General features: G+C 38.8%; 1 protein-coding gene across 1 annotated transcript; it reads right to left on the bottom strand.

Moving 5' to 3' along the window:
• Window positions 1-878: 878 nt before the first annotated feature.
• LOC138339477 (uncharacterized) lies at window positions 879-9320 on the bottom strand. Its single transcript, XM_069291077.1, has 4 exons — window positions 8856-9320; window positions 4713-8335; window positions 2276-4467; window positions 879-2221 (listed from the first exon to the last, which is right to left on the bottom strand). The coding sequence occupies exons 1-4, from the start codon at window positions 9318-9320 to the stop codon at window positions 1020-1022; spliced, it is 7482 nt and encodes a 2493-aa protein (XP_069147178.1). The 3' UTR covers window positions 879-1019.
• Between the last annotated feature and the right edge of the window lie 18208 nt (window positions 9321-27528).

Here is a 27528-nt window from a genome sequence, read left to right as displayed (position 1 = left end):
CTCGGTTGATTTCCCGATTTCCCGACTCTTGATAGATAAGAAAATATCTTATGCCAAAACAGATGAAATATAAAAGGGAAATTTTTAAGAGAAGCAAGAAATTTTTTAAGAAATAGTATCTCGAAAAAGTCAATGCCAAGTCATGTCATGTCAGGCTTAACGAGCTTCTTTGAGTCCGACGCTTGTCGAATGAATTTCAGAGGCATTCCGGACTTGTGGGGAAGTCCCATGACGAAATTTTGAGGCCATCCTCAAAATTTCTGTCCCAGTTTAGTATCTTGTTCATCTTTCCATTGTAACCGAACAAATCTCGGAATTTTTGAGATCTTCTCAAAAATTTTGTCCCAGTCGCAAACTCGAAATGTCCTTAGTTTGATCCGCTGAGGAGAAGGTTCCTTTTGGAGAATTTTTGAGTCCCTCTCAAAAATTCTGTCCCAGTTTCTATTGTAGAAGGGGGAAATAGAGATCTTACGAGAGATATGACCGAGCCCTTGTGGCGCCTACGTATCCCGTTGAGGCAGGAATCAGGTCAAACGTAGTTCCCCTTTAAAGGTTAACAAGAATAAAATTTATAAAGAAACCGACCGAAGCCGACAAAGGCCGCCTACGTATCTCATTCTTGAGAATTCAGGTCGAACGTAGTTCAGGTCGTAGAATTTGGTCTTCTGTTTTGACTTGTTAAAGAAGTCCAACTTCAAATGAATTTTTGAGATCCTCTCAGAAATTCTGTCCCAGTTTCCATTATGGAGAGGAATGGAAATCTTCTGGGTATATGACCGAGCCGTTGTGGCGCCTACGTATCCCGTTGAGGCAGGAATCAGGTCAAACGTAGTTCCAACACAAGGAATAATCAAGGGGAACAAATGGGGTGACCGAAGCCGACATAGGCCGCCTACGTATCTCGTTCTCGAGAATTCAGGTCAGACGTAGTTCGTTACAAGAGGGATAAGAATTCAAATTCGAACAAATACAAGCAAACAGAAGATTACAAGTAAATGATGGGAAATGCAAAACGAACTTCACGCGTAATATCTCTTGACAGCATCTGAGTTGATAGGTTTGGGCCACACAGCGCCATCCATCTCTGACAAGACTAAAGCACCTCCAGATAGTACTTTGCGGACCATGTAAGGACCTTGCCAGTTTGGTGCGAACTTTCCTTTGTACTCGTCTTGATGAGGAAAAATACGCTTAAGAACCAACTGACCAACTTCAAAATTTCTGGCTCTTACTCTTTTGTGAAAAGCGCGAGTCATTCTTTGTCTATACAACTGGCCATGACAAACAGCAACCATCCTCTTTTCATCAATCAAGGCTAGTTGATCAATCCGTTTGCTAACCCACTCAGCATTACTTAGCTCAGCTTCTTGGATGATCCTCAGTGACGGTATCTCGACTTCAACAGGTACGACTGCTTCTGTTCCGTATACTAGCAAGTATGGAGTAGCCCCAGTTGATGTTCTGACCGTCGTTCGATAACCCAGTAGAGCATATGGCAACATTTCATGCCAACCCCGCTGCTTGTCAATCATTTTCCTCAGAATCTTCTTGATGTTCTTGTTGGCGGCCTCTACAGCTCCGTTCATTTGAGGGCGATAAGCAGTTGACCTTCGGTGAATAATCTTAAATTGTTCACATATCTCTTTCATCAGATGACTGTTGAGATTTGCGCCGTTATCGGTGATGATGGATTCGGGAACTCCAAATCGGCAGATCAGATTGTTGCGGACAAAGTCGGCCACCACTTTCTTGGTTACCGATTTGTAAGAGGCTGCTTCCACCCATTTGGTGAAATAATCGATGGCAACCAAAATAAATCTGTGTCCATTGGAAGCGGCCGGTTCTATAGGACCGATGACATCCATTCCCCAAGCTACAAATGGCCAAGGTGAACTCATAGCATTGAGTTCGTGAGGTGGCACCCTTATCAAATCTCCGTGCACTTGACATTTATGGCATTTTTGCACGAATTTGCAACAGTCGTTCTCCATAGTCATCCAGAAGTAACCGGCTCGAAGGACTTTTCTTGCCAAGGTAAGCCCGTTCATATGTGTGCCACAGACTCCAGCATGTATCTGTTCAATAAGCCTCATGGCTTCAGCAGCATCCACGCATCTCAAAAGACCCAAATCTGGAGTCCTCTTGTAAAGGACTTCTCCATTCAAAAAGAAATTGAGAGCCATACGACGTATCGACTTCTTTTGATTAGATGTGGCATCTTCTGGATATGTCCCAGACTCCAAATACCTCTTTATGTCGAAGTACCAAGGCAAACCATCTGGTTCTGATTCCACGTGTGAACAATGGACTGGGTGCTCCTTCAAACCTATATCCAGCGGGTCGATGTAATCAATATCTGGATGTTTGATCATTGAAGCGATGGTGGCAAGAGCATCAGCTAATTCATTCTGTATTCTGGGAGTGTGTCTGAACTCGATCTTGCGAAACCTTTTACACAGGTTTTGCACATATTGTACATAAGGTACAATCTTTGGGTTCTTCACAGCCCACTCTCCTTGAACTTGATGGATCAATAGGTCTGAATCTCCAATAACCAGTAACTCGTAAACACTCATGTCAACGGCCATTTTCAAACCGAGAATGCAAGCTTCATACTCAGCCATGTTGTTTGTGCAGTTGAACCGTAGCTTAGCCGCCATAGGATAGTGCTGACCAGATTCTGATACCAAGACTGCTCCAACACCTTTACCCTGGTGATTCACCGCTCCATCAAAGAATAATCTCCAACCTGGATAAACTTCAGAGATATCTTCACCCACAAATGACACTTCTTCGTCGTGAAAATATGTCTTGAGAGGTTCGTACTCTTCATCAACGGGATTTTCCGCAAGATGATCAGCCAAAGCTTGTGCTTTTATTGCCTTCTGAGTCACGTACACGATGTCAAACTCACTCAACAGCATTTGCCATTTAGCCAGCTTCCCGGTCGGCATCGCTTTCTGGAAAATATACTTTAACGGATCCATCCTGGAGATAAGATATGTAGTATACGACGACAGGTAGTGCCTCAGCTTCTGGGCAAGCCATGTCAGAGCACAGCATGTTCTTTCCAGCAAAGTGTAACGAGACTCGTACGGAGTAAACTTCTTGCTGATGTAGTAGATAGCCTTTTCCTTCTTCCCTGTCTCGTCGTGTTGACCAAGTACACATCCAAAGGCGTTATCCGAGACAGACAAATATAGCAACAAAGGACTCCCTTCTCGCGGAGGAACCAATACTGGTGGGTTAGACAAGTAGCTCTTGATAGCGTCGAAAGCGGTCTGGCACTCCTCAGTCCACTTAGTTGGGGCATCTTTCTTCAGCCACTTGAAGATAGGCTCACATACCACCGTCGATTGTGCTATAAACCGGCTGATATAGTTTAACCTCCCTAAGAAGCTCATCACCTCTTTTCTCGTCTTAGGCGGAGGTAACTCCTGAATTGCTTTGATCTTGGAAGGGTCGAGCTCAATACCTCTTCTGCTGACTATAAACCCTAACAATTTCCCAGCTGGGACTCCAAAAGCACACTTGGCGGGATTTAGCTTCAAGTTGTACCTACGCAAACGTTCAAAGAATTTTCGCAGGTGTGTCAAATGATCCGAACTCTCGCGGGATTTAATTATGACGTCGTCCACGTACACTTCAATTTCCTTGTGAATCATGTCGTGGAAGATAGTCGTCATGGCTCTCATGTAAGTGGCACCGGCGTTTTTGAGCCCAAACGGCATCACCCTGTAGTGATATACCCCCCAAGGCGTGATGAAGGCCGTTTTCTCCGCGTCTTCTTCATCCATCAGAATCTGGTGATAACCCGCGTAGCAGTCCACAAATGACTGCATCTCATGTTTGGCACAGTTGTCAATCAGAATATGGATATTTGGCAACGGGAAATTATCCTTTGGACTAGCCTTGGTGAGATCTCTGTAATCAACGCAAATCCTGATTTTTCCATCTTTTTTGGCGACCGGAACGACATTCGCCAACCAGGTGGGATATTGCGTTACTTCTACCAACCGGGACTCTATCTGCTTGGTGATTTCCTCCTTAATCTTCAAACTCAACTCAGGCTTGAATTTCCGAGTCTTTTGCTTCACTGGCTCGAACCCTGGGTTGATAGGCAGCTTATGAGATACGACATCGGTACTCAGCCCCTGCATGTCACTGACCTCCCAAACAAACACATCGTTGTATTCGGCAAGCAAATGAATCAGGCTCTCCTTCTGAGTTTTATTCAGGTGAGTGCTGATCTTAACCTCTTTGACACATTCTGAATCTCCCAAATTTACCGTCTCTGTTTCCTCCAGATTCGGTTTATGTTGATTCTCGAACTGTCGAAACTCTTCTACTACATAGTCTGGTTCCCCACTTTCTTCGTCGTAGTCGTCAGCCTCGTCGTCATTTGCCTCATTTTGTTCGTTTAGCTCATGACATGACATGACGTTGGCAGGTTTGTAACTTACGTTACTGAAATCATAAACAGACAAAATTAGAAAAGTAAAATATAACAAGCAATCGAATAAACAAAGTCAAAATAAGGAGGCTTTCATTTAAATTGAATCAAGATGCAAAGTTGGGTCATGGCACAAGGCCGTGTCGCCCTTTAAACAATCATAACAAAATTCAAAATCAAGAAAATGCAGAAATGGTGGGTCTCGGGCCTCTTCCGAACGACCACCGATTTTGGCATGCACAAAATAATTCCTTTCTACCCAAAAGTCCGGGACATCAGGATTGGTGTGGACGTCCAATTCTTCAGCATCTCCCCCGGTTCAGCATCGCGAAAGCCAGCTGGCTCGGCCTCCTCCTCTATGACGGCATTGATCTCCTTGAACAGGTCACAGATTCCTTCCCCGTCGTCTTCAGGCTCGGCATGCTCCCGAATTGGAAAGGAGTGATAGAGATGCGGGATCGGCTTAGTCAACTCTTGATCCCTTCTCCTCTTCATCTTCATATCATCATCTGTGGGGATGTACCCCAAACCATACTTTGATCCCTGAGCAAGGACCGGAACAGGCTCAATAATTCCTTGGGAATCTCTTCCCAATCCGAAACCTGGCTCGAACCCATTTTGCAGCATCACCGTGGCTATCATTTTGTACACGGTTGGCATGGAGTTGAGGGCCAAATCTTCGTTGGTGGCATTCACCAGCTCCACCGTGTAAAAGTCTGCGCCTTGCGGCATCTCATCAATGACCGACACCTGCTTGCCCGAGCGACTTCCCTCGCCGTGAATCACTAACTCTTCATTTTTCCACACAAGCTTCATCATCTGATGGAGAGTAGAGGGGACGGCTCCAGCCATGTGGATAAACGGCCTTCCCAAAAGAAGGTTGTAGCTAGTGTCTATGTCCAATACTTGGAATTGCGCACTGAACTCTGCGGGGCCCATTTGAAGGGTCAAAGTCACAGCCCCTAAGGTGTCTCTTTGCACACCATCAAATGCCCTTACATTGACCTGATTCTGCTCCAGTTTCCCAAGGTCAAAATTTAGTTGCCTCAACGTCGTCAATGGGCAAATATTCAAACCGGACCCATCATCTACCAAAACACAGTTGACAACCTTTCCATGACATATCACGGTAATGTGTAGCGCTTTGTTGTGGGATCTTCCTTCGACTGGCAACTCATCGTCACAAAAGCTGATCCGGTGCCCCCGAATGACTTGATGAATCATAGCGGCCACGTTATCACTACTTGTACCTGAGGGTACGTATGTATCATCAAGAGCTTTCATTAAGGCCTGCCTGTGGGACTGAGAGCTCATCAGCAGGGCCCACACAGAGATCTGAGCCGGAGTCTTCTCTAAATGTTTGACGATGGAATAGTCCTTAGGTTGCATCCTTCTCCAGAATTCCTCTGCTTCCCCCTCGCTTATCGGCCTCTTAGCATGGTCCTTCTTCTGTCCTCCGAGAGCAAGCTCATCAGGAGTGTAGCACCTTCCGGACCTGGTCATGCCTTGGGCCACGGCAGTTTCAATGACAAATTTGGGCTTAACGAGGGTTTTCGAAGGCACCAAGGCAACAGCCTTTGCAGGTGTCAGAATAACAAACTTCCTCCTTTCTTTGACGCTTAAAGAAGCGACAGCCCTTTCCAAGTCCTCATGCATAATAGGGGTAATCATCTTTGTCCCACACCCGTCTTCATCCGTTTCAATCATATTAAGGTTGTCACCTCCATGATTCGGCAACGGATTTGTGTTGACATTTGGCACCGCCGGTTGAAGAGAAACTACCTCCTGATCGATCAGGTCTTGGATTTTGTGCTTGAGGTTGATGCAATCTTCCGTGTCATGTCCAACACTGTTGGAATGATAAGCACACCTTTGATCTGGCCTGTAGAACTTTGAGTTGACATCCCCGGGTTTGGGCCCCACAGGGTGGATGTATCCATCTGCGGCTAACCTCTCAAATAGTTTGGTCCGGCTTTCAGCAAGTGTGGTAAAGTTCCTTGAAGGCCTTTTTTCAAATCTCGGACGGGAAGTATCATAACCGCTTTGCCGAGGGGGAGGCACCCGCTGATAATTTTGGGTATTTGTACGAGGAGCTTGGCTCCGGGGATAAGGGTTTGCCTGGAAATTTGGCATTGGAGCTTGGTAATTCGGGAGGGGGTCCTGGTATAATGGAGCTCGGACTTGATAAGTGGGCGGAGTTGGTCGGTAGCTCGACTGTACGTTGGCACAGTTGGGAGCAATATTCTGATAAGGGGATGGGATCTGGTATGGTTGAGGGTAATTTGGGAATATGGGAGAAAAATTTTGGAGATTAGAGGGTGGACCTTGGTACGACGAAATTTGAGCATTCTGATAGGTGGGGACAGTATTGTGGTTATTAGGATGATCGGATTGTGGGTAGTAGGATCGTTGAGACTTTGGGGAAGGCCTGGAACGATCTTGGGAATGTGACGGGTTTCTAGGGGTTTTTCTCCCCCCATACGAGACAGCGGCAACTTCCTCTCTTCTCTTTCTTATCAATCCTGAAGACCCAGGCGACGCAGATACACGGGCTATCTTTCCCGATTTTAGACCATCTTCGATAGTCTCACCAACTTTGACTATCTCAGCGAATTTAGCTCCGACCAGCAACATGATTCGATCATAGTACTCAGGCTCCTGTACCCGCACGAACACTTCCACAATCTCTTTCTCGGTCATGGGTGGCCTTACCCTCGCCGCTTCTTTCCTCCACCTATAGGCAAATTCCCTATAGCTTTCAGTTGGTTTCTGCTTCATCTTCTCCAGAGAATACCGATCGGGCACTATTTCAACATTGTAGGCGAATCGGTCAATGAAGTCCTTAGCCAATGCATTCCAACTGGGCCACTGCCTGGTTTCATGTGAAGTAAACCACTCGAGGGCCTCTCCACACAGACTTCGGCTGAAAAGCCGCATCAACAAGGCCTCATCCCTGCCAACTCCCACAAGCTGGTCACAATATGCTCTCAAATGCGCCATAGGATTGCCCACTCCTCCGAAGGTGTCAAACTTCGGAATTTTAAAACCTTCGGGAAGGTTCAAATCTGGATGGATGCACAATTCTGCGTAGCTAAGTCCGACGGCGTCTGGGATGCACTGCAGCTCTTTCATAGCCCTTTTGATCTCTTCCTTTATATCGATCTTCACTTCTTCTTTCGCCTTCCATTCTCTTTCCTGTTCTTCATAGTGATCCAACTCAGAACCGTGCACCTCGTGCTCGGCAGGAACGGGAACTTGGAAGGTGGCTCTCTTTGGTAGGGGCGGAGCTATAGAGGGACTTGGAATGTTTTGGGCGGTCTGGTAGTTTTGTGGGTAGGCCTGAGGATTGGTGTTTTGACTCAAATGCGGATGAAATGCTTGGGTATTGAAGGCAGTTTGAGTTTGGTTTTGATTTTGTGGCGGTGGGGCAGTTTGAGTATTCTGAGGATGGGGTGGTATTTGAGGGTGGTTATTTGGAAGAGGTGAAGGAGTTTGGTAAGATGCAGAAGCGTATTGAGGGTTTTGGGTTGCGAGGTCAATCACAGACGGATTATGCACAGGTGTAGAAGGCTGGTTCTGAGTTGGATCTATGTTTGATGAAGGGAAGTAGACCGGAGGTCTTGCATCAGCAATATTAGTACCAAATCCAGGTGGAGGCGCATCCTGTCTCCGTTGCATTTCAACTTTCATTTCAGCAATCTGTTGCATCAGCTGCATGATCAATTCGTTCTGTTCCACTACAGTGGGCTGAGCCACCACAACATCAGTAAGACGCCCTTCGTCATTGTTGTCTTCCATAACTGTCTTTCCTTTGTCTGAATTTGATCGAGGGAAGGAATCTGTAGGACCTTTCGATCTGGTGAAGTAAGGATGATCTGCCAGCTTTATCGACACAGATCAGTAAAAGGTACCTGAGATGTAAAAACAACTCAAAGGCAAATTTGTTAGTGCATATCCAGAGTACAAAACGCATAATATCGCACATAAAACAGATAAACACACAAGTCGTTTTGTTTGAGGATATCTTAACCCACGAATAAGGACGGATATATATTTCGAACAAACAGGAATTTGTTTGTTTGGCGCTATCTTGGGAAATCTGAATCACGTTGAGCTACGGTCTTCTTGCAGCTGCTTTGCGACGTCCGTTGATCTTATCTTCGTATCTCCGAAACATGGAGGAGAATGAAAATTTTCTGTGATAGGGGCCGGGCCGGGAAGGCTGCCTACGTATCTCACGGGGAGAATTCAGGCCCAACGTAGTTCGGATTTTAGGATGAAAATTTCCCATTCATTCTTTCGTTGTGATTACAAGGGAATTGAAAAACAACATTGAGATTTCTAGAAGACCACATTTGGAGATTTCTTGTCTTGTGGCTGCGTCATTCCTTTCCTTTCAGACAGTCGAAAATGGAGGCTTGTAGACGATTTCTTCTTCATCATCCTCCTCAGTCACTTCACGGTCGGGGCCACTGTTATCTGCTCCCAGATCATGGGCGAGGTATTTTCCGCCCTTTGGGTCGCTATGGGTCGCCAATTCCTCGTCGAGCGCCGCGTTTCTGTCCAACAACACAGCAGTCTCGATATCTATCTTCGCCTCTCTCGCCTTTCCTTCGTGTATCTCTAAACGAAGCAAGTTCAACCTTTTCCTTAGGCTTTCGGTTTCCATCTCAACCTCCTTCTTTCTCTTTATCTGTGACGCCAGATCTTCATCCAATGTTGTGACCGCAGCTTTGTAGATCGCCGTGGTCGCGTCTACTTTGAGTCCTTCTTCCTTAACCTTCTGAATCTCTCGAGTGACTCGCTCGATCTTTCTTCGCAATTCCTTCTCAGTGAGCTCCGTCTGGACGTTCTTGCCTTTGTCCATAGCGGTGATTCGACTTTCCTGAGATGATAGAGCGGTATTTAGGATTTATGGTATGGATTTTGTGTGAGAAACTTGAGACTCGGGAATTTTGGTCGGACATTTGTAATGTTGGCTTCTGTATACTCTTTTGAATTTTGGCTGGGAGTGGGTTTACGATATCCTCAATCAAAGCAACATAACACATAAACATTTAAACAAATATATCGTGTCCTAAACATGCATGTGACCCTTTTGTGCCAAGGGTAGGCCTAACGAATTGAAGGATGTATATGCTTTTTTAAACCCGATTATTATCCCCCACAAAATTTCATTAGTAGCATCCAAAATGTCTGATAAACATAAAACAGAAAATAGTCCTGAAAAATAAATTACAAAACAAAGTACAAATAAAACTGTCCCACGCAGGGGATGGTAAAAATCATGCCTCCTCTGATCCTTCGCCAAGTCTGGTCCTCTTGGCGATGTTGACCTCTTCCCACATGGCATATCTATTCGCCCAGAGATGATCTCTTGCCACTCGAGCTCCTTCTTGATGACTGAACCCCTCTGTCGATTGAATCTGTCGCTTCATGCTATCATCTAACTCTGTCATGCATTGTCTGGCCCTTCGCAGTTCTTGTTTCAATCGAGCTATGACTTTGGCATCTTCGGAATGACGACGTTGATGCTCTAATTCACTCTTATCAAACTTCTCTTGAAGGCGGTGAAGTCGGACTTGATATTTGGCTCCAACATCGGCAATAATGTGAGGAACGTTTGGACCAGACTCAATTGTTCCAGCGAGACTCTTTTTCAACCATTCTTTGTACTCCCTCGAACATTCTGGACGAAACCTATCTGGTACAGGCTCACCCAACACTCTTCGAGATCTCCACATCCTACGCATGTCTTCGGAAAATGCCACTCGCCCATTCTCGTGGTCAGTTACGAATTTCCTCATATCAGCAATCTGGGGCAACTCTTGCTTCCCTCCTAGTTGCCTCAGCACTCGACCGGGGGCGTATGGCCTAGTTCCTCTTAACCCAGCAAATACCAAATAAGGGACCTTTTCAGCTCGAACCACCATATTCTTAGTTACCACCAAACTATCTATCGACCATTGTACGTCTTCTTCTCTCAACCCTCGAAGCCTCGGATACCAAAAACTCTCTCCTCCAGTCTTGTTGCAACGATTATGATACAACCACCAGTCATGACTATGTAGCTCGTCGGATCGTCTAAAGGGATCTGGTTCTTTGGGGTTATGAGTCTTGATTAAATGACGCATCATCCACCACTGTAGTATCAAATTACACCCTTGAAAGAAGCGTTCTCCGTTCTGACACTTGTCTAAAGCCCTGTAGATGTCGGCCAGAATCATGGGCGCTAAAGTGTAATACTTCGTCGATGTTTTGTAATCCACTCCATAAAAAATGGCATGAGTGACCATAAATACACTAGGATGAATAGTGTATTTTGGCCCTTGGGGAAAAACCATCGTGCCGAGCAAACATATCGCAAATGCAAGGGGACGCGCCTCTTTCCATTTTTCTTTTGAGACGAACTCATCTTCATGTTTCTCATAAGCCCTTGCACGCCCAAATCGATAATATAACTTTCTGAAAGGTATATTCGGACCAGGGAGTTTGTCCATCCACTCGGCTTTAACCAATGACAATATCTCTTTAATTTTGGCGAAATCCCATGTTATAGGATTTAGGAGGTCTGTATCTGGATGTCGTTTCCTTTTGTTGCACATGGCGATACTTTCATAACTGATGAGAATTTCTTCTATAGTTGGCGTCAACTCTACTTCCCCGAATCGAAAAACCATATTCTCGCTATCCCAGAATTTCACCATCGTTCCAATTAAGCCAGGCCACGCATTCATCTCTAACAACGACGGAAGATGACCTATGTGTTTCTGAACAATTCCTTTATCTTCGTTGTTCATGAACTTCCACCATACTTTGAGGAAAGGGTCAGGGACAGTAACCATTCTTGTTTTCAGAGGTTTGTGTGCCGGGTTCATCCTACAAAAATAGCGAACAAAATTTAGTCAACCCCCCACCCCGTGGACAATAAAGCGTTTTTAAAATGCATATACATCCTTCAATAAACACATAAACATGATTGTCCGTTTTTGGCAATTTAGGCCAAATAGACACAAGGTGGGCTTCTAATGGGCCCAACACGCCTTGGGCGTTGGGTCGTCTTAGTTCAAATGCTCTTACGTTCGGGATTTTGGCTCGGCTCTACGCTAGTTGACTAAGAGTGGCTTTTGAAAGGACCGGGAACCCAAACGGACAATTTGGGTTGAAACTCGCGACAACCATTGGACGCCTGACGAACCAATAAATTGCCGCTAATTTCGAAAAAGGGTGAGTATAAAAAAGTCCGGCTGCGGTTCCGCAAACCGTCCTTTAATATACTATACATATATATTGGAAATATGCCATGAATGCAACGACAATTTATGACAAATTTAAACATATTCAGTACAAACAATATTTTAACAAAAACAGTTAGTCAAACAGTCAAATCTTATGGTTAGAACTTAATTAATCCCCAGCGGAGTCGCCATTTCTGTTTTATTTAAAAATTACTATTAACTATTTTTTGGTTTAAAAATGAAAAAATATATTGACTAGGTTTCGAAAAATCAATTAATCTTATTATTTAAGAAAAATCGACTTTTCGAATTACGGAGTCGCCACTTGATTTTGATAAAATCAAGAAAAATTTCAAAAGATTTAAAACAGATTAAAATCAATTGAAAAACAAAGGTTCGAAGTTCAATGTACATCCCGAGAAGGTATTAGGCCCTCGGGATGTCCGCTAACTTGCGGTTGACCGGCGATTTGACTAAATGACTTTTTAAGTAAAAAAGAAAATTTACTTTATATTTATTATTTTATTTTTTATTATTATTATTTATTTCTAAAGGGAGATATTTTGAGGGAATTAATTTAAGGAAAACTAAATTGTGATAAAAGTAAGTAAAAACAAAAATAATAAAATTTAAATAATGAAAAATGGCTACCCCTTTAGGAGATTTTTTAAAATTCTACCAAGATATTAAATAATTCAAACAAATAAATAATAGAGAAAGAAATATTTGAACTTGGGCTTGATTGCCCAAATTCATTCAATTGGGCTTTGGCCCACCTGTCCTAATCAATTTACTTATACTTGGGCCTTCTTTAAAACCTGCAGAAAAAAAATGGCCTTTGGGCCTGTTAATAAAGGGGGGGGGGCTGAAGGGCCCTGGCCCAATCCTGAAAAAGAATCACAAAATATACACAAGTGTATACATGCTGTATACAGCATATATTTGACCCATTTGGACCTCTCAAGCCCCGCACCTATTTGAATATATATTTTTCGCTACTCTTCCCTGTATTGCCCTGCGTATTTGTACCTGTACAATTTTTAAAACTTACTTAACAAGTGTATATCGTCGCCCGATAATGTATACTAATGTATACGGGCTGCACCCTACGTCCGCATTGTTTGCCTAATTCCGAATTTTAATTAGAATAGGCGTCCCTATACGTTCCCCTGCCAATCACATTTTTTACACATATTTATATTATATCGTGTCTGTATATCAGTGTATACAGAATGTATATCAGACTGATTTTCGATTTTTGAAAGTTTAAAGTCCCTTTCCAGAAGCATATTTTCACTTCCATCAACCCAGATTTTGGATTAGGCCTCCTGTGCACATTTCAAACTGCATATCAGTGTATAACGGATGTATACAGCTGGTATACAGCTTCTCAAATCTGCAAAACTTGCTTTCCAGCACTGAAGCTGCTGGTTTTCCAACCTGTAAATTAATTTCCAGCAGCTATCTTCTTTTGTTCAACCTGTACGCCAGTTTTGAGGGGGTCTACGACTCGAAGAATATGTTTTGAGCCTTTACGGCTCCACGAGAGAATGCAACGAGTTGGAGTAGAATCCATAAGGACTCGAGAGGAGTTTCACATGCGATAAAAAACAAGACAAAAGAAGGAAATTAGGAGGGTAGAATTCAATATCACATCATAACATTAATGTCACCCATAAACAAAATAATCATGATAATCCATACGATTTACATCAATCAAACCCAACTTAGAAAAGCAAATCGGAGACGAAGCGAGATATATTTCAAACAAAATCCTACAAACTTCGGCTATTCGTGCTGGAATGTATGAAAGCGACAGCCTATAGCTTCCAAAATTTCAAAAGTAATACTTCAAACTCAAATATGCAGAAATACAGCCATTAAGTATGAAGGAAGTGAGCTGCTAAAAAATTGCAAGGAAACAGATACACAACACACATACGAACTTTAATCACGCACAATCCAACTGTTTATCAAACTAGGCAAGAAAACAATTCCTTTAACTCGCTACAAGACTTCGTATTAATGCAGTCAACCACAAGTGACCTTGCAAGAGGAAAAACAGCCTCTTAAACTACAAATTTCCCGAAAATTTTGGATAACTGACGTTGGTTCATAACCGGTTTAAACACAAGAACAATGGCTTAACGTCAAATGCAAAACACACACATTCATTCCTGCTGACTATAGGCAGACTATATGAGAAGCATAGCAATTCAAATATATATATATATATATATATATATATATATATATATATATATATATAAAATGTAGACAAGCTAAGCAACATCCATGTTCTCTTGAACCGTGTACTTCAACAAAACTTAGAGATGGTTCAAATGAAGAGAGGCTTCAGCTACAACTTCAGCGAGATAAACAACACGAACAAACTTAGAACGAGATAGGCAAAACAAGAGAAGACTACACTCTAAACACACAAAAACGCACAAACAGTTCAATAGCATTCGAACGAACAGACTCGATAAGAGAGTTAGCGAGCCAGCTGCAACATACATCCGTATTCAAATTTCATAACCGTCATCACCACACGAATCGTCAGAAGAAGCCATTTCGAAATGAAAGAAACAAGAAAGTTATGCGAAGTAGGGGATTACCTGTCGACGAGCAGCGAATTGAGACGATACGAGCAGGTGCGAACTGCTTCTGCCACGAATGACAACTCGACCACCCAAGCGAGGGAAGGAAGCCGATGGATCGATCAACTCTTCCGAAGTGCGTAAGGAAAGCTGAAGAACTGGACTGTTCTTATGCTAATAAAATGTTAACAGAGTTTCAACCAACGATTCAACTTAAACTTTCGACCAAATTTCCAAAAATATCCAACCCAAGTTCTGTTTTTTTTTTTTCGAATTTTTTCGATGAAAATCCCTAACCTCCTTTTCTGATGAAGAAAAGGGGCATTTATAGAGGATAAGAATTAGCCCCTTCTTGAATTCAAAAAATTCAAATTCACTTTGAGTCAAACCTCACATGGCCATCGCGTGCCGGCGAGGATGACTGCGACGTTTCGCAGACCTGCTTGACAGGGTATGGGTCTCTGTCGTTGCGTCTTGCTCACGCGAAAAGGAAGGTGGAAGGGAGAAGAACGTGGGAGAGAGAAACGCGACTGGGGGGTTGTTGGCGTACGTCGCGTCTGTGTTTCTGGGTTACTGTCGAGAGGGGAAGGAGAGGAGAGAGCGAGCGTGGGGGAGACGCGGGAGAGAGGGAAGGAGAGGAGAGAGCGAGCGTGGGCGTGAGACGCGGGAGAGAGGGAATTTTCGCTGGGTTCCTGTTTCTGTTGTGGGGTTCTGGGGGAAGAAGAAGGGAAAGGGAAATGGGTCGGGTCGGGTAGGATGGGTTCTGGGTCGGGTAGGATGGGTTATGGTGAATTGGGTTGGGCTGGAGAATAAAAGAATTGGGTGTTGGGATTAATTTGTTGGGCTTGTTTTAAAAATGTGTGTTGGGTTGGGAGGTAATTGGGCCTGGGGAGAGCGGACGAAGTGGGCCTGGGGATGTTGGGATTAAAGGAATTGGGTTTGGGAATAAGAGTGGGCTGATGGTGGAGTGGGTTTAAGATATACATATATACATATACATATATGTATATATGTACATATATTTTATTTTCGCAAGGTTTATAAAACTAACTAACTCATACCGACGCGGGTCAAAATTGGGTGTCAACATATACAGTTTCAGAAATAATTAAAAATTGTTTTTTAATAATTAAAATTAGAAATTATATTTCACGAAAGTTCAGTTATGCGCTTGATGACGCATTTAATTATCAAGTCTCACTAATTAACCAAATTCATGTATAATATAAAATTAGATATAGATAAAGTGATGTAATATTTTGATTTATCATTTTTCTAATTTTCGCAATGTTCTTCTCATTTTTGTTTCTTTATGCTACTAACCGATGAATTAATAAAGGATAAATAACACAAATTTTACTACTTTAATATATATATATATATATATATATTGGAAAAGGGTTAAAAATATCTTTGAACTATTTAAAATAGCTCAAATATACTTTTCAATTATATTTCGGCTCAAAAATATCCTTCCCCTCAAATTATAGGGTCAAAAAATACCCTTCCCTTAGAACTTATGTATTTTGTGAAATCGTTCTAAGGAAATGGAGAAATGAGGAAAAGGGTTCTATGTTTTTTAGTGAAATAGTTTCTAAATTCTACGAAAAACAGAGAAAATTGTGGGAAATCAGGGATAATTTCATTAGTCTACGTGGCATGAGTGGAACTCTATTGGCTCATGTGATATGCCATGTGACATTCACATGGCATCTAAGTGACGTTTAACCGATTCTGTTAATGAGAAAGGTATTTTTGACCCAATAATTTGACGATAAGGGTATATTTGAGTCGAAATATACTTTGATAGTATATTTGAGCTATTTTTTAAGGATATTTTTGACCATTTTCCGTTTATATATATTGTGTGTGTATTTCTATAAAGAATGTAACTGAAAGACAAAATTTAAAAAGGAAATCACATTTGTAAAATTTTTGGAGTAACTCATGATATTGCACTAAAACTCACAATGTGAATTCGAACCATTGTTTCTTCTTATTATCATGAGCGGATTTGTTGTCCTTCTCGTTATAGTCCTCCTAAAATTCAGATTACTACTCTTAAATTTTTTAAAACATTTGAAATCCTTCCAATTGTTTTTAGAGAATCAACCCACTTTACACTTCTTCTTTCTTTAAATTTTTCTCCAATAATTTCGAGAATCATGTATCTCAAATTTAATGGCATATTAAGAATTAGAAACCCCATCACTTAGGGATATAACTTAGATCTAAATTAACATTACTACTTATTGGATACACATATATGATAATATATATTCTATCAAATGAAATTAGATATTGGGATCTATAGAGGTTTCATCCTTTCGAAATAATTGTGGAGATAAATTATACAATTGCTCTCTTCTAGGCTATTTTTGAGGGAGTGGTGTATCTCAATATCTTTCACTTCACATGTGCTACAAAATTCTTAAATAATGGAATTATATATAGGATAATATACCTGGTATGAATGTGTATGTCTAATTACATAGTTTTTTTTCATTGCAGAAATCTCATTAATTTAGGAGCTAATAACTTAGATGCAATTTAGTTTGCAATACTACAAATAATACTATTTTTTGATGCGTTTAGATACATGTGTCTCGGGATTCATGGGGTTAAAATTATGTGTAATTTATTCTAGGCACATTATATTCAAAAAGATTTACATGTATCTGGGATACATAACAAATCTCACTCGCCTCCCTCTCATCTCGCTCTGTATTTTGTATTTCAGATACATGTCGATCATATTAAATCCACATGTATCTGGAATACATGACTATCTCGCTTGTCTCTTCTTATTTTAGTGTGTATGATAGTAAAAGTATATACATCTAGGCCTGTCTTTCTCAATATATGGTAAAGAACTCCTAATCACTGATAAAGATATAATTATTTGAAAATATAAATAAAATTTATAGGATTAAGTCATCAGCGGCCTTTAAAGTTGTCTGCATAATTCACTTAGACACTTCAACTAATATTAGTATCAATTGAACACTTTTACCTATATAATAATCGTTTCTATTAGACATTTTTTGATAATCAACAAAAAATGTGAAGAGTGTGTGATATACTTGCGGTGACGTGGCAATATGACTAATTAAAAAATAACATTTGGCATTGGGCCCAAAAATTGTAAAAACACACACACATTTAATATCTAATTTCTTTTTTTCTAAAAAAAAGAAAGTGAAAATGTCAACCTATTCTACCCCACCTTACCCCACCCCACTCCAACCCCCTTTCATCTTCATCTTCTTCTCCAAAACACATTCTTTCTCAAATTACAAAATCTTATTCTTTTCAAATAACTTCAAGATTAATTTTTTTTCATACTAAGAGTGAAGAAGAAAGAAGCTTTTGTTGGCGGTTATTCAACTCTACATCGATGACAAAATGAAATTGATAGATCCAAAATTATTTCTTTCAAAATTTTTTATATCATTTTTGATAAATTTAATGACCACATATGAATTTGAGTAAAAATCTTTGTTCGAAAATTGTGATAAATAAATATCGGCTAACTATTTTTATACGTAAAAATCATTTATCTTTTTTTTCATCTTTTTCATACTTGTTCCTTGTTTTTATGAGATTTGAAATAAATCATACGAAGACTTTCTTTCAAATCTGAATCTTTATAGTTGATTTTCATTTATCTTAATATTTGGAAGATTTAAATTTTTTGTATATAAAAAAAGAAAAAAAAAAGTATTAGAGCTAAAATGAATTTAGTTTTGTAAACTAAATTATGAAGAAGATGATAGATAGGGAGTGGGGTGTTTTCTTTTTTGAAAAAAGTGTAAATAAAGAAGAAAATATTGTTTAAGTTAATTATAATGTCAAGTGTCAATAAAAGAAGAAAAAATGTAAAAAAAAATAAAAAAAGACACTATTTTAAGTCTTTTCACGCGCTTTAGGAAAGTGCAATACACATTTTTTGTCATATCAGCATTTTGTGTCTAATAGGTACATGTTTTGAACAATTTAGGTGTTCAATAGGTACAAGTCTCAGTTGAGGTGTCTAAGTAAATTATGCGGACAACTTTGAGGAACGGTATATGGCTTAAGCCAAATTTATTTATATATATATATATATATATATATATATATATATATATATATATATTATGTATAAATGTATAGTTAATAAGATAGTTCTCCCTTAATAAAGACTAATACAATAGATGCAGCACTGAAGTCGACATAGAAACCAAATAACTTTTTTCAATGAAGCCCAAGTAACAGTTTTTGTTTTAATCAGCCCACCTAAACTTAAATAGCCTCTTTTATTATTGCACAAATCTTTCATTTCCTTGTAATAAATCATTAATACCTATTACTCTCCGTTTCTCTGTTTCTATTTATATGTCGTCTTTATTAAAATGAATTATTCATAATATTTGTTATTTAAATATAGCAATGCATAAATATTATTATTTTTCCTATTTACTCTCTCAAGAGTTATTAGCCTTCAAAATATGATTTTTGCCAATGTAGAGAAATTAAATTCTTAATTCAGATTTATTGATCAATTTAATCAAAATAAATTAATTTATGTTCATTTATTAAAAACTTAACTTTAAGAGAAAACTAAATAAGGATACAATAATAAATTTACATATTTTCTTAAGGATTTTGAAATTTAATATGACGACATATAAATTTAACATCATCATTATTGTTATTTATTATTTTCCATAAAATTCTTGAAGGTTATTTGTTTTTTCCATGAATTCTTCAAGGTCATTTATTTCTTGCCACTTTCGAGATCTCAAAAAAAAATTGCTCATCAATGGAATATCCGATTATTTACCTTCATGATTTTGTAATGATTCAAATATTGGATTAATTCATGAGCTATTGTGAATTTAACCTTTTTTGGGTATATACCATCTCATGGTTTATTGCGATTTAATTAGTTATTGTTTGCTATATTGGTGGTTATTTGTGGTCTTAAATATCCGTCTTTATTATTCATAAGTAACATGTCTAATTTTTTCATTATTTCCATTTTTTTAAAGACAAATGTGGATCGACTTTAAAAACTACTTTACGTATCTATTTGTGTACACTCAAAATTGAAAAACGTAAATATGAAATTATGTAGTCACATTCATTTCTCCCAAAATTATCTACTAATTGATTTATTGTGTCTAGAGAATAAATGATAGATCTCTTACGGGTGCTTGCAACTTTATACAAGAAGGGAAAATCATTTGCGAAAATTTGATAAATAACCACTTTTCAGCTTCTATAATTGAAAAATAACTATTTATTTTGGGAATGTTAAGAACTAGTATTTAACACACTTTAAAGAAGAATGTTGGATATTCAAGAGTTGATGAGAAATGAAGTAATGCCTATAGCAATATTTTTTAAAAAGATAGCTTTTAGAGTTAAGTAGTTGAAGAAATATTCGAGAAAACAGTAGTAATTACGCAAGAAACAAAGATGGTCTAACTCATTGGTAGCCCTTCAATTGGCACAAAGCTTCACTTAGACACCTTAATTGAGTAGCGTTCATATTAGACAGGTCATGTAGAAAATCGTTGTGTCATTTTAATACTTTTTACTTACATGGCTTAGTGAGTGGAATACACTCGTTGATCGCGTGTGAAAAACCTATTTAATTGACTTTTTAATTTTTTTTTCTTCTTTCCCTCTCCAGCCACCATTTCTGAAACTCAATCATCCAACTATAGTGAATCAAAATAGTTACCATAAGCAATTGAAAAATGATGAAAATTGTTTTAGAAATTTAGAACTATACCCATTTTAAGATTTACTTGGTAAATTAATTCATGAGAATCTTTTTCAATAGAATTGAACATTTACGTAGAAGTAATTTTTTTTTTTGAATCTGCTCATATGTTTATGCAGAAGAAAATCACCTTGGAGTTTGGGGGGGGGGGTATATCTGCAAATGGATTCGGGTGTTTGGAGAAGAAGCCTGCGAAGGCGAAAATTTTATTGGCTTAATTTTTTAAAAGTTATTTGAAAAAAATTCACACGTCATTTTCATTGATTATTTTTTTTACTAAAAATTTATTGTTTAAGAATTTCTTTTGACACAAATGACAAATATTATGTTTAATTTGTCACTGTACACGTCATTTGCTAGTGTAATACACACACCTCATATGTTGTTTTTGATTGGAAAAAAAGTGTCAAAATGACATAGCAATAAATGTACATGAGTTGTCTAAAATAAACATCGTCCAGTTGAGTTGTCTAGCTGAAACTTCGTGCCAAGTTTGGTCACCAATGGATTAGGCCAAGAAAGATAGAAAGCAAGTAATGAGTATGTGCTAAAAACTGTAACATCTCGCAACTAGAAAGAACTAGAAGGAAATGTAAAATTTGAAAATAGTTAATTTTGGAAGGTGTAAGGAAATCTAGAAAATTGAGCAAGTTGAAGTGATTTTTTGGTCATTTTCAGATGACCATAACTTTTAGCTCCAGATGAGTTAGAGGTACTTTCGAATATGATTGGAAAGCTCTTGGAACAATCTTTTCAAAGCCGCCAATTTTGCACGATTTCGACATTGTATGAGTGAGTTACGCCATTTGAAAGTTGAGTTGTTGGATTAAGGAAATTTCCAACTCCAGAATTTTAAAGGGTATTTTTGTCTTTTCACTATCCTATAAATATAATATTCCATTTTTAGAAGTTTAATATGGGTCAAGACAAAACTTATTCAATTTTAGAAAATTAGAATTTTCACGCTAGGGTTAAGGAGAAAGGAGAAGAGAAAGGAAGAAGATATTTATTTAAGTTTAAATTCATCCTAAAGGATTATTTCTATCAGGTATGTTAGGCTTCCATAACGTTAGGATCGTTCTACCACATGTCAAACATATTTATTTAAGCTTAAAGTCATCCTAAAGGATTTTGAATGTTTATGAATTTGATATATATGCTTGAATCTATGTTATTCTTGAATTTTGACTGAGTTGGGAAGTTTCTGAGTTCGTAAGTTCGCATTATAGAGTCATTTCGATTTAGCTTCTTAGGTACAATTGTTGGGTATCTATATCTAAAAGTAATTTAAGAAAATGAACTGAGATTAGGTGAATTGGGAAAGAAAAATGAAGAAGAAATTTTGAGGGGCGAAATCTAGGCATGGGACCTGTTCCCAAAATCAAAAATTTTTACTCCGCATCGCGTAGCTGACACGAGGTGTTCTGCCTCAAAAGATGTTTTTGAAACCAAAATCTAAATATGCCCCCGCGTCAAGAAACCACCTTCAAATCTTGATTTTCAGTCTTTTTTCATGTTTAGCTATCTAAAATCATTCCAAAATAACATGAGATGCTTTCAAACACAAATCTTAATCTTTGAATCCATAATTCAATTCAAGGATCAGTTAATAGTCAAGTAAAGATCATTTAAGAGTCAAATCAAGAGCAGTTAAGATCAAAGTCAAAGAGAAGTCAAGAATTAAGTCAATAAAAGTTTTTAAAGTTTTTCAAAGTCTTTCACAAACGTTTTAACTTGTTTTAAGGCTTCAGTATCAATGTTAAGTAAAGAATTCAGATTTGAAGTTCTTTTCTTCAAAGAATTATATGGGAACTATATATTCCCAAATATATTTAAAATGTTTTCACATTTAAAAAGAATGAAAACTGAGATTTCCAAAGAGTCTTCGGGCTAATTTTCACAATAGAGTAATCGCTTTTTAAATGAAGCAAAAGAGGAAACTGAGATTTCCAAGATAGCCTTTGAGCTAAGTTTTTGAGCACTAATTTTAAATTACAGAAGAAGTATGTTTTTTTTTTTTACATAAGAGCTAGTATATTTTGGGAGTAGTATTGATAATCGATATGAGGGAGAATTCAAATAACCCTGAGCCCCCATAAACCATGTAGCCACCATGGGTAGAAAAGAGTCATACCTTTTAGATAAATCCTTTTCACAATATACTAGTGGATCATCATTATAGATCTTAAATGATGGTTGTCGGTTAGAGAAACTCCCACACCAGTAATTGCATGTTTCTTCAAGGGGTTCTTCTAAGTATGAATCGGGGATGAGACTTCATTTATGCATTGTACAAGTAGACTTTGAGAGAAAGCATGACATCTCTTTTACTATGATTATGAATTGACATCAATTTATTTTGTTTTTTTTTTCATACATCTCAGGGTTATTTGTATTTTTGTATACACCGAGTTGAAACCATGTTTTAAATAACTTTTTTTATAATGCACATGTCTTTAAACTGCCTTATATTAAAATGAGTTAGTTAAGTATTCATGAGTTGAGAAGAGTCATGGTAAGTGTTTCTTATAGATTCTCTTTCAAGCCTATGTTGTTTTAGCATTTAATGTACTGATGTCAGTTGACGTGCATCGTACTATGATGCAGACACTGTTGCCAATCTGTGTTATGAAAATAAGAAATTACTGGTTGTAATAAATTAGTCAGAAACACAAAGTAACTAAGATTTTTAGAACCGGTAAATAAGATGAACAGAAATTTATTTGTAAAAAATAATTGAATCTGTAAAACTTACCAGAATCTGAAATACTCTTTTTGGTAATTTAGGAAGGAAATCAAGTCCACTGAATTCACAGTGTCCCCTTAAGGAAATTATTCCCCTCTAGTATCCGAGGTTTGATTTGAAATATAACCTCCCAGGGTAAAATGAACTTAATCAGTAGAGTATAGATACCAAAAACTCTACTGTCAGTGAATCAATCCACAGCAGGAAAGTACACGAAGAAATATGTGTTTTTAAGAAGAAGGAAGATCAGAAAATTCATTTGTAAATAATCTGAAGACTGAATGGTATTTATAGGCAAGAAGAATATATTCTGAAAGGTTACAACCCTTTCAGAATTTACACGACCATTAATGAAAGGTTGCAAACTTTCAAATGATATTGATTGTTCCTGATTCAGAACAGTCATGGCAGGAATTTTTAAATATAACGAAATTTAAAACGGGTCACATGCGCGGATCCGAGTCGGGTCGGGTTAAATAAAAAGTTGAAAATATTTCGGTTAACTTCTGTTATCAACTAATTAATTGAAAATAATTTTTGGTCATTAAATTAAATAAATAAATAATTAAAATAAATTTGTCCAAAAAATTATCTCTCAATCGATCATTTGCCAAATCCAAAGGCAAAGGCAAAGCCAAAGCCGAAGCCGAAGCAAGCGAACGACGACGGTGCGAGGGGGGTCCCTCTTTCCAACCCTTTTAACAATTAATAGGAGTATTTATTTATTTAAACTCTCCTATTTTCATTTCCATTACCGATGAGGGACTATTGCCTTTTTCATTAAAGCATTAGAGGACTTTTCAAGTTCCCAACCTTTCAAGTTCTAAACTTTTCAAATTCCTCTCCTTCCCTCTATTTCCCATCAATTCTTGCTACATACCCAACAATCCCCCACATTGATGGGAAATAGTTATAACATAGGAATGCACGGACAATTGTGTACTTTACAAGCAAGGATTAATTGCATCTGGATAAGTAGCTTTCCCCTTGGACTTTCTATAGTGAACATATGTTGGATATACTTGGTCAATCGGTAGATGTGATATCTTTGAACCGTTGAACTTTGGTGTATACCTAGACAACCATATGTCACACAATTAACCCTTTACTGTTTATGATTCTTACAGTTGTGTTCGTTTCAGCCATGAACACCTCATGGTTTCATGAGTGTATAGAGAATAGACTTTTGACATAAAATTCTCTTTGAATCGGTTTCCACTTCACACTCACATAGGTGATTTCTAACTGTGTCATCTCGTAGATACACTGTTTGGTCAAATCTACCAAACTTAGCAAATCATTAAAAACTTTAAGTTTTATTACCTCATTAACAAGCCTTAGAGTCTTAACCTTTTCCTGAACATTCTCTTCATCATGAGAATGAATTGAGTTAATTGACAATGTCGAACCGTCAGCCAAAACTTTGTTTTTCTCCTTGAATCTAGCTCTTGGGATCTCCAGTCTGCTAGATAGAGTTACCGTCATGCTGACTTGTCCTAAGCCGTAAGCCCATTCCCTTAGATGAACTTTCAACTGCCTCTCTCACTAGGCCTTTCGTTAGTGGATATGACACATTATCGCTTGACTTTACATAGTCAATTGTGATAATTCCACTAGAGAGCAGTTGTCTTACGGTGTTATGTCTACATCGTATATGACGAGACTTCCCGTTGTACATAACGCTCCCTACCCTACCTATTGCTGCTTGACTATCGCAATATATGCAAATTGGTCCAACAGGTTTGGGCCAGAATGAAATATCCTCTAGGAAATTCCGGAGTCATTCCGCTTCTTCACCAGCCTTATCCAAAGTAATGAATTCAGATTCCATTGTGGAGCGAGCAATACATGTCTGTTTGGAAGATTTCCAAGAGACACCTCCTCCACCAAGTATGAATACAAAACCACTCGTGGATTTTACATCGTTTGACCCGGTTATCCAATTTGCATCAATATATCCTTTAATCACAGCAGGATATTTATGATAATGCAAAGCATAATGTTGTGTCCATTTTAGATAACCCAACACACGTTTCATAGCCATCCAGTGAGTTTGATTCGGATTACTAGTGTACCGACTCAGTTTACTAATAGCACATGCTATATCTGGTCGCGTGCAATTCATAATATATATCAAACTTCCCAACTTTCTGGTATATTTCAATTGAGAGTCACTTAGACCTTCATTCTTTTTAAATGTACAACTTAAATCAATTGGAGTTTTGACTACATTGAAATTCAAGTAATTGAACTTACCCAATACTTTTTCAACATAATGAGATTGAGATAATGCTAGTCCCTGGGGAGTTTTGATAATCCTGATGTCACGACCCAAATCCGAGCCGCGACTGGCACCCACACTTACCCTCCTATGTGAGCGAACCAACCAATCTAAACCTTAACATTTCAATATAATATCAACAGAAAGTAATGCGGAACACTTAAACTCATTAATAAAATCAATAACTATTATTCTCCCCAAAATCTGGAAGTCATCACCACAAGAACATCTATGATCAAGTACTAAACTAAGAGTATTCTAAAAAGCTAAAAATACATGAAAGCTAGTCCATGCCGGAACTTCAAGACATCAAGACATGAAGAGGAAGATCCAGTCCAAGCTAGAAGCATTAGCTCACCCTGATATCCGGAATAATGAAGACTAGCTAGAGTTACTGTTGAGTCGAAGATGACGGCACGTTTGCTGCACTCCACAATTAAACAAGAAGAAAACATAAAAGTAGGGGTCAATACAAAACACGGGTACTGAGTAGATATCATCGGTCAACTCAAAATAGAAATCAATATATATCAAGTAATATCATAAATCAACTATGATACTCAACATGTAGCAACAGCAAGTACTATATCATTAACAATTACCGTCAAGTTCACACATGAGGACTCAAGCCTCAATACCATACTCATTTGGGAATTATGTTCATTAGATTGAGTATATTAACATCTTTCAAGAATCATTATCTTTATTTCTCTTGTGTCGGTACGTGACACTCCGCTCCCTCATATTCATTAATCCTCTTGTGTCGGTACGTGACACTCCGATCCCCTAAATCTATGTGTCGGTTCGTGACACCCGATCCCCTAATACTACGTGCTGGTTCGTGACACCCGATCCCATAATTCTACGTGTCAGTTCGTGACACCCGATCCCTTAATTCTACATGTCGGTTCTTGACACCCGATCCCCTAATTCTACGTGTCGGTTCGTGACACCCGATCCCCTAATTCTACGTGTCAGTTCGTGACACCCGATCCCCTAATACTACGTGTTGGTTCGTGACACCCGATCCCCTAATTCTACGTGTCGGTACGTGACACCCGATCCACTAATTCTACGTGTCGGTTCGTGACACCCGATCCCCTAATATCCTTCTATCAATTCATCACGCCTTCTTTCTTACCAAGGCAGCATCAATCCCATTATTTTAGTTCATCACGCCTTCTTTTATACCAAGGCCTCATTATTAACAAAGGTATTAGGATTTTGCAAGATTTGGGATTCAATAACTTCATCATGCTTATATAATCACAATTATATAATTACATTCATGCAAGCATACAATTAAGCACATAGCAGGGTTTACAATATAATCAATACATATCATTCGCTATTAAGAGTTTACTACGAATATCGTAAGAGAAACCATAACCTACCTCCACCGAAGACTAGTGATCAAGCAAGAATTTCCCAAAGCCTTGTGTTTTTCCTCTTCGTTCGTCTCTCTCTATCGATTCTCCTTCTCTCTCTTTCTGTTCTTTTCTTTTTCTTATTCAAACCCTCTTTCTTTTACCCTAATTAGCATATAATTAAGAATAAAAGATGGAAATAATAACCCACTAATTTACTCAAGGTTACCTCTTTTATCCCCCAAGAAATTGAGTTATTAATATAAACCCACGAAATATATAATTATAGCAGGAATAGTCCAAAACGCCCCTTTAAAACTTAACCAGAAATCTGACTCCGACTGGGATTACGCAAACTGTGACGGCATGTCGCGCTTGCGACGGTCTGTCATGCAGGTTCATCAGAGACTCGATTTCCTTAAGGAGTCTGTGACGTCCCGTCGTACCTACGACGGTCCATCCTACACTTCCGTCACGACGTTCAGAGAATCGTTCCCTGTACCAAATTCTCAAGAGTTGAAGTGTTTTGAAATGGTGGATCACGAAGGTTCGTCTTGCCTGTGACGGTCTCAGAGAGTTGATTTCAGCACCCAAATTTCAGAATTTCTAAGTGTTTTGGAACGAGACACCATCGACGGTCCGTCGTGCCCATGACGGTCCGTCGTGGGTTCCGTTGTCTCAGCCTGTTTTTCCAGAAATAAAATCTGCTGCTCAAAACGACTAAACAGGTCGTTACATTAGATACCAATTTACCCATCGTTCGTCCCCAAACGATCACAAGAAGGAAAATAAGGGCGAAAAGGAGTACCTGAATCTGTGAACAGGTGTGGATATCTTTCTCGCATATCAACCTCCTTCTCCCAAGTGTCTTCTTCAACGGGTCGATTCTTCCATTAAACTTTGATGGATGCAATCTCCCTTGATCTCAACTTGCGAATTTCTCTATCTAGAATAGCAACAGGCTCCTCCTCATAGGACAAATTCTCATCAAGCAAAACTGAATCCCAACGGATAATGTAGTTTCCATCCCCATGGTATTTTTTCAACATCGACACATGGAATACCGGATG

The sequence above is a fragment of the Solanum lycopersicum genome, chromosome 11, assembly GCF_036512215.1.
Source record: "Solanum lycopersicum chromosome 11, SLM_r2.1".
Lineage (NCBI taxonomy): Eukaryota > Viridiplantae > Streptophyta > Magnoliopsida > Solanales > Solanaceae > Solanum > Solanum lycopersicum.
This window is presented reverse-complemented; position numbering and strand designations above follow the sequence as displayed.

Bases quoted from the DNA above. Each gene is read 5' to 3' on its own strand.
- LOC138339477 (XM_069291077.1), bottom strand. From the start codon at position 9,320: ATGGACAAAGGCAAGAACGTCCAGACGGAGCTCACTGAGAAGGAATTG. The intron at 4,468-4,712 runs GTAGAAAGGAAT...TTATGATTTCAG, and splicing joins CTGATGTCCCGGACTTTTGG to TAACGTAAGTTACAAACCTG. The intron at 2,222-2,275 runs GTTTGCCTTGGT...GGACATATCCAG, and splicing joins CGTGGAATCAGAACCAGATG to AAGATGCCACATCTAATCAA.